This window comes from Abrus precatorius, unplaced genomic scaffold, assembly GCF_003935025.1.
Source record: "Abrus precatorius isolate BTA unplaced genomic scaffold, Abrus_2018 Scaffold1, whole genome shotgun sequence".
NCBI classification, from domain to species: Eukaryota; Viridiplantae; Streptophyta; class Magnoliopsida; order Fabales; family Fabaceae; genus Abrus; species Abrus precatorius.
Window position 1 is genome coordinate 650,381 of NW_020874291.1, and position 7,747 is coordinate 658,127.

At 35.7% G+C, this 7,747-nt stretch overlaps 1 protein-coding gene across 3 annotated transcripts; it reads left to right on the plus strand.

The window, feature by feature from the left end:
- The first annotated feature begins 322 nt into the window (after positions 1 to 322).
- Positions 323 to 7,233, plus strand: LOC113856125 (protein SMG7). Of its 3 annotated transcripts, XR_003502863.1 has the most exons (8): positions 323 to 586; positions 1,466 to 1,581; positions 2,303 to 2,905; positions 3,017 to 3,139; positions 3,676 to 3,908; positions 4,004 to 5,922; positions 6,025 to 6,148; positions 6,354 to 7,233. XR_003502863.1 is itself a non-coding variant. In XM_027487814.1 (7 exons), the coding sequence occupies exons 2-6, from the start codon at positions 1,510 to 1,512 to the stop codon at positions 5,898 to 5,900; spliced, it is 2,928 nt and encodes a 975-aa protein (XP_027343615.1). In that variant the 5' UTR covers positions 409 to 586; positions 1,466 to 1,509; the 3' UTR covers positions 5,901 to 5,922; positions 6,354 to 6,947. The 3 variants fall into 3 exon arrangements, 1 of the variants encoding a protein (XP_027343615.1); XR_003502862.1 differs by having other exon boundaries at positions 409 to 586; positions 2,303 to 3,139; positions 6,354 to 6,947; XM_027487814.1 differs by lacking the exon at positions 6,025 to 6,148 and having other exon boundaries at positions 409 to 586; positions 6,354 to 6,947.
- Positions 7,234 to 7,747: the final 514 nt, after the last annotated feature.

Below are 7,747 nucleotides of genomic sequence, written 5' to 3' on the forward strand. Positions count from 1 at the left end.
TGTATAATTTTATAATTATAAAATTAAATATAAAATTAAATTTATATATTAGATAATATTATTGAATAAAAACGTTAAATAATTTTCAAATTTTATAACAAAATTATTTACGAAATAAGTCAAGCGCAACCGTGTTTTCTGTAAGCATACATTAAAAACTTAAAAAGAAAAAGACAGGTATGAATTAAATTTTACTTTTTAGATATTTATTAAAAATATTTAATATTTTCATTTGTTTATGTAAACGTACCCTAGAAACTTAATAAATATAAACATATAAATTAAAAGTATAATAAAAGGTGTTTCTCTAAACGCCGTCGTTGGCTTCGCCGCCCGCGAGGAAAACACAACACAACACCGCAACAAGAGAGAGAGAGAGAGAGAAAGAGAGAAACACGTTGAATTTTCTAATCTCATCCTTTTTGGACCCCAACAAATAACAATCTCTCCCTCTCTCTCTCTCTGTTTCTTTCTCTCTCTTTCTCCCACAACCAAACGAAACCCTAACGAAGACCCTTCTTCATCCTCCCCTCGATTTCAATCCCATGCTCTGATCCCTTCTCTCTTCCCCCACCCCTTTACACAGGTCAGTTTTTTTTTTTTTTTTTAATTTTAATTTTGAATTTTTTTCTTCGCGAAGCTTCGATTCTTGTTCGTCTTTTTTCTTTTCTGTAAAATCTTGGACCTGATTGTTTCGAATATGTTTTATCGTTGATTGATTTCGCAGATCTGGTATTGTCGTCGTTTGTGCATTGCCTCGCGTTTTTTATTTTTCACTTTTCTTATGTTATTCAATTGCTCTGCGAGTGGGAAGTTTTGACATTTGAATTTGCATAAATCTCATTCAGTTTCGTTATTAGTTTATTAAATCGAGCTCGATTATTATTAATTTGTGTTCTGAATATGTTGATGGGTTTCAGATAATCGTTGTTGTTCTTGTTTTTTTATTATCTTTGTTTTGAATATTTGATGTATGCGATATCATCTATTGTTATTATGGTTTTATTCAAGGGTTTTAAGCTGTATATTGTTTATGTGGGGGCAGTTTTTAATGCCCAAGATTTTTCATCTGATACAATCTTCGTTGAGGAGTTGAATTAGATCGTGTGTTTTACAGGAATTTAGACTTAACTTTTGAGTTTTACTTTCAAAGGGGTCAGTTATAGTCATGTTTTTATAATTAGTATATGGCCTGGTTTATTTATGTGGGTTCGGTTATTAATACCTGAGTTTCTTATATTCATGACAATTTTCAATTTTCAAGTTGAACGGGTCTCTGTATTTTAGAACTCAGTTTTAAATTTTACTTTCAAAGGGTATAATGTGATAGGAGGCCAGGGTTGTATGTGATCATTTATTGATACGTTTTGTGTGACAATTGTATTAGTTTTAGCCTCAATTACATGCTAACTATTAGAAATATGAATCATTGAAGTGGGCAATTTGTATAAATTTTTATTTGCAGGTTTCATGTAACTTGAGTTTGGTTAGACAAGAAATAATTGATGGATGATGATAGTACAGATGGATAAAATGTCTGCTCCTTCATCATGGGAGCGTGCACAACGCCTTTATGAAAAGGTATTCCTTTTTCTATCTTTTGGTCATTTGCTGAGCTGGAAACCTTAAAAAATAGCTGAACAATGGTTTATTGGTGTTATTCTCATATAATCTTCCAAGAAAAATATACTAGGAATCTGCTTAATGTTAATTGGCTAACTTGTGCACTATTGTGTTGTGGGTCTGTCAATTTTTTCTCGGTTTGTTGGTTTATTTTAATGATAGGTTATTAAGTCAGTGCTTTTTTTTTTCTCCTAATGGGATGATGACTTTGCATTACAATATTTTCTCAATTTCCTACGATACTGTTTTCGAATCAGTGCTAGGTCATGTCATCAGCACACACTGATAGATGATACTCTTTGTTGCCAAAGTTGAAGTTGGGTTACTTAATGAATTTTTAAAACAATAACTTCTACTAGATAAAAGTATCCATATGAAAGACCATAATAACTTGGCTTTAACTAAGAAAATGACAATACACGGCACCACACTGCTAATCTGGAGAATTTTCTGCGAGGCTCTAATTCTTCATTTTAAATGAATAAATAAAATATTTATTAAGAATTTTTAATATTCTTGGACGGTCACTTGCTAAGCTTGTAAAAGAAAACTAACCCAACTTATAACATGCTGTTTTCCATGGTTTTCCTTTGTTTTTCTTAAATTGGTGTGCATCAGCTTTTCTGGTGACATGAATGCATAGGTCTGGTTTGTAACATTTCAATTATTTGTTATTTAGAACCTTGAATTGGAGAGTAAACGTCGGAGGTCAGCTCAGGCGCGAGTACCATCTGATCCAAATGCTTGGCAACAGATGCGTGAGAATTATGAAGCAATAATTCTTGAGGATCATGCTTTTTCTGAGCAGCATAATATTGAGTATGCTCTTTGGCAGTTGCATTATAAGCGTATTGAAGAGTTTAGGGCATACTTCAGTGCTGCTCTTTCTTCTACAAGTGCAAACTCATCTCAGGGAGGGAAAGGCCCTGCACGTCCTGATCGGATCACTAAAATAAGGCTACAGTTTAAGACTTTCCTCTCAGAAGCAACTGGATTTTACCATGATCTTATTACGAAAATCAGAGCAAAGTATGGGCTTCCTCTTGGTTACTTTGAGGATTCAGAGAATCGGATTGTAATGGAAAAAGATGGGAAGAAATCTGCTGAGATGAAGAAAGGTTTAGTATCTTGTCATCGTTGTCTGATATATTTGGGTGATCTTGCTCGTTATAAAGGAATGTATGGTGAAGGTGACTCAATAAACCGGGAGTTCATAGCAGCTTCGAGTTACTACTTGCAAGCTGCATCTCTTTGGCCTTCAAGTGGGAATCCCCATCATCAGGTTTTTGGCATTGCTGCATCCATTGTTATTCTATGGTTGCTTTATACTTTTGTGGTATGTTTCATGTTCCATACTAATATTCCATTTTTAACAAGCCTTTTTTTTTTCCAGCTTGCTTTATTGGCTTCATATTCTGGGGATGAGCTGGTGGCTATTTATCGGTATTTTCGTAGTCTGGCTGTGGATAGTCCATTTACAACTGCAAGAGAAAACTTGATAGTTGCATTTGATAAGGTAATGTGACCATGGTTTTACTCTTTCTATCATTTGAGTAATTTGCATTATATTCTTTATTTGGGCTTGTTATTCATTCTTAATGTTGTCTATATCTTGATTACTGCTTGCACACTGAGTTGTTATTATGATGATGAGATTCACTCATTCTTACTGTTAGTGTTTGATGCTGAAAATTAAGTGCATTAAAAAGGGAGGTTATGAATTTAAGATTGATTGCAAGTTAATAAAGCCATGTTATCTGTACATGTCTTAGCTGGAGTTCATGCATGTGTTTTTAGTACATAATTATATTTGGTGGTATAGAAAGCTGAAAATAAGCATGCTGTGAAGCTAGTCTGTTTGTCATGGATCACTTTGGGCTTTAAGAATATGCCCTTGGACTTGATTCTGTGTATTTTTACACTATGTTCTGTGGGGTGTGTTGACTATTTATCCTCTTCCTGCTTTCACCCTTTTGTATTATTATTCTGTGATTCTTTTGGGACATAACATTATAATCATTCTAACTAGCAACTTTTATGATTCCATTATAGAATCGTCAAAGCTTCTCTCAGCTTCCTGGTGATGCTAAAGCTGTTGCAGTGAAGGAATCTTCTGGGCGATTAACCGGCAAAGGAAGAGGAAAAGTTGAAGCAAAGCTTGCAACAAGGGGAACTGGTGTTGATGCCAGTCCTAAAACTGAAGGAGCATCCAGTATGCAAGAAACTTATAAGTACTTCTGCACTCGTTTTGTCCGTCTGAATGGAATCTTATTTACGCGTACAAGGTATATATTTTTAACATTTTCTTTCTGTTTGTCTTTGTTTGTGTATAAATAAGTCTTTCTGACTCTTCCCTTTTGTTTCTGAAATACTGTGATAGCCTTGAGACCTTCACTGAAGTTCTTGCTGTTGTTAGTACTGGCCTGCGTGAGCTTCTGTCTTCAGGGAAAGATGAAGATCTGAATTTTGGGACAGATGCTCCTGAAAATGCACTTGCCATTGTCAGAATTGTCTGCATTCTTGTATTTACAGTTTATAATGTGAATAAAGAATCTGAAGGTCAAACATATGCAGAAATTGTACAGCGCGCTGTTCTGCTTCAGAATGCATTTACTGCAGCTTTTGAATTGATGGGTTACATAATAGAGAGATGTGCACAACTTTGTGATCCTTCTTCTAGTTATCTTTTACCAGGCATTTTGGTTTTTGTCGAGTGGTTAGCTTGTTATCCAGATCTTGCAGCTGGCAATGATGTGGATGAAAATCAGGCAACGTTGAGATCAAAGTTTTGGAATCGTTGTATATCCTTCTTGAATGAGCTGCTTTCAGTGGGGTCTCTGTCTATTGATGATGATGAAGAGGAGACTTGCTTTAATAACATGAGCAGGTATGAAGAGGGGGAAACTGAAAACCGACTTGCTTTGTGGGAGGACTTTGAGTTAAGGGGATTTGTTCCACTTCTTCCTGCACAAACCATATTGGATTTTTCAAGGAAGCATTCTGTTGGAAGTGATGGGGATAAGGAAAGAAAAGCTCGGGTCAAAAGGATTTTAGCTGCAGGGAAGGCTTTAGCAAATGTTGTTAAGGTTGAACAAAAACTAATATATTTTGATTCAAAGGCGAAGAAATTTATAATTGGTGTTGAGCCTCAAACCCATGATGATTTTGTTCTTGCCGCCTATTCAGGCATGCCAAATGCAAAAGAGTTTGTGCAAGAGAATCCAGCAGAGAAGTCAAAGATGGAAAATGTTCACTCAAACCAAAACCAGTATATTGAAGGAGATGATGATGATGAAGTTATTGTTTTCAAGCCTGTAGTGTCTGAGACACGAGCTGAGGTTGTGGCCTCGTCATGGGCACCCCATGTGGGTTTGGAGCCTGTTATGAAAGCATCTGGAGGGGATTTAAAATTTCATGTTAATTCTACATCTAACCCTCTAAATAATGTAAATCATCAAACTTTTACTGTTCCTGGTAATGGTATGGTTCCTCAACATCTGCAACCAGTGCAGCCCCATACATCGAGGTGGTTAGAGGAGGAAATTTCTCTTGCTAACAATTTAAAAGGTCTTGGATTATTTGAGAATGGGCATGTCATGAAACCTGGCTTACAAGAAGCTTTAGGCATCCCTAGCCAGGTTTCACTTCCTATTCCTATCCAACAATCTATCAATGCTGATACTAATGGTGTGCTTTATGGTCTTTCAAAAGCTTTAGAATCTGTGATACCATCCAAAATCGATGCCGTTGCATCATCTGGGGTAGTTTTTGATAACTTAGCTGTAAAAACATCAGCCTTGCCAGTTGGTTTGAGAAAATCCCCTGTCAGTCGACCTACTAGGCACCTTGGACCTCCTCCTGGTTTCAGTCCTGTTCCTCCTAAACAAGGTATTGAATCCACTGTTTCAGATTCAATTAGTGGGAATCCAATTATGGATGATTACAGTTGGTTGGACGGATATCATTTGCGTCCATCAATGAAAGGTTTAGGCCCCAATGTTCCTCTTAACTACTCTCAGTCAAATTCTCAGCAAGTCAGTAACAATGGCTTGAGTGGACCTGTCAGCTTTCCTTTTCCTGGAAAACAAGTTCCATCTATGCCTCTTCAGTTGGAGAAGCAGAATGGTTGGCAAGACTATCAAACTTCTGAGCTTTTAAAATCACACCATGATCAGCAGCTGCAGCCACAGCAACTCACAACTGGAAATCAGCAGTTTTCTTCTCTGCCTGAGCAATTTCAAGGACAGTCAATCTGGACAGGTCGTTACTTTGTGTGATGTCAGTATGAGAGTATAGATGGTATGCTTCTGGCATAGATTTATATCTGTTAATGTTACTCTTCTTTCTGTTCACATTTTGGATTGCTAACATAATTATGTATTGCATTGTGGTCCTTGAAAGGCTTATTGCGAATGTGCTGCATCCTTTTGCTACTCAGTCAAACTCCAACTTTGCTGCCTTGTCATTGAATGTTGTTGGAGTTTTGTTGGCCTTGACTTGTTGCAGGCACTTGCTACTTCAAAAGGTGAGTGCCAAATTCTTCAATTTGTTGATATTATTAATTTTATACTACTTGAAACATGGAATGTCTCAAGTCATATTCTTTTTGACTATATTTTTGTCTTGGTGTTGGTGTCTAATATTGCTGTTTGGGCCTGACTTACAATTTTGAGAAATCTCAAGAATTAAGGCTGCATCTTCTTATTTCTTTTTCTTGCAAATTACCGCAGAATATGCTGAGCTCTTCAGCCCGGACGAAGGAAGTTAAACAAGCATCTTTACAGTTCAGAAGTTCGTAAGAAGTAAATGCCTTGTCTGGTTGGTTGGGGTGGATAGGTGGTGATAAATAAAAGACTATTCAGTCGTCTTGGAGCTTATATCTTCTGGGATTGGTGGTGTTGCAATGGTTTGTTCACTTCTCTAGTGGAAATGTCATAATGATGCACCTGTAAAAATCGTTGTTGCCATCATTTGGTTGCAAGTGGTACATAGTGCCTAGCCCTTTTTTCTGCCGCAATGCTTCAGACTATTTAGTTGGGAAGGTTGGTAGATAAGAAGTGGGTGTCAAAGTTGGATAATGGGATATGATATTTGACAATTATGGGGCTCACTTGTGTGAGTACATGTGTTTAGTTGTTGCGTCTTCGTTAAGGTTCTTATTCTGTGTTGTGTATGACGAGTGGTCTGTGGTTCACTTACCTTTTTTTTTCTATGTCAAGGGGTTGACTCGAACTTCAAAATAAATTGGTGGATAGTTGAACACATATCCATCTTGGCCTGTATGAATACAATGATGAATTATCTATCTGTTGGATTTAGCATTTTTTATTGCCTGTTTTGTTTAATTTTTCATGTTTGTCCAGTAGTGTCTGTAGGATTATTATGAATAGTTTTCATATTCTTTTATGCTGCTGGGGGATATTGTTTAGAGGGTGGGTTATGGTTCTACTTAAAGCAATCCGTGTTAATATTTTTGAATTACTGATTCTTACATAGGCCTTCAAAGGAGGATGACAATGATATTCATTAATTGAATATGTGACTCTAGTAGAAAGTCTGTTTCCATGTTTTATAAATGATATTATGATTTATAACATTTAATTTTAATGCGTTAAGAGCTGTGATGTTTTACATGACTAATGTGACGTGGGTTGGGGCGGTGGTGATGAGCATGTTTTAGTTGTCAATTCATTATTATCCATAAAAATTGGATGAGGATCCTATACACTGTTGGCTTTGGATGTTAAGGGATTCTTTGACTTATAAAAAAATAATTTTTATCTCTAATTGTAAACTTAACATGAACATGGATTAATAATGATGGTTCGTGGTAACACATGAAGATATGAAAATATTGCCTTTTCTTTTCGTTCATTTTTCTCCAACCAAATATTTGTTAAAATCACCTTATTTTTATTTTATTTTGGCTTCTCTAATACGAACTGAGCAAATAATGTGCGAAATATTATGATATAATATGTGTATGTATAATATAATATAAGATTAAAATTGTAATTATAATATTTTAACCAATAACGTTGAATTGTACGAAAATATTAGCACGAATAGTTTCACGAAACACAGGTTATTAATTCACAGTCAGATATAAAATTTCCATCTTGAT

Excerpts from the sequence above, each read along its gene's own strand:
- LOC113856125 (XM_027487814.1), top strand. The coding sequence starts at position 1,510 with ATGATGATAGTACAGATGGATAAAATGTCTGCTCCTTCATCATGGGAG. Across the intron at positions 3,140-3,675 it reads TGATAGTTGCATTTGATAAG|AATCGTCAAAGCTTCTCTCA; the intron begins GTAATGTGACCA and ends ATTCCATTATAG. Across the intron at positions 3,909-4,003 it reads ATCTTATTTACGCGTACAAG|CCTTGAGACCTTCACTGAAG; the intron begins GTATATATTTTT and ends ATACTGTGATAG.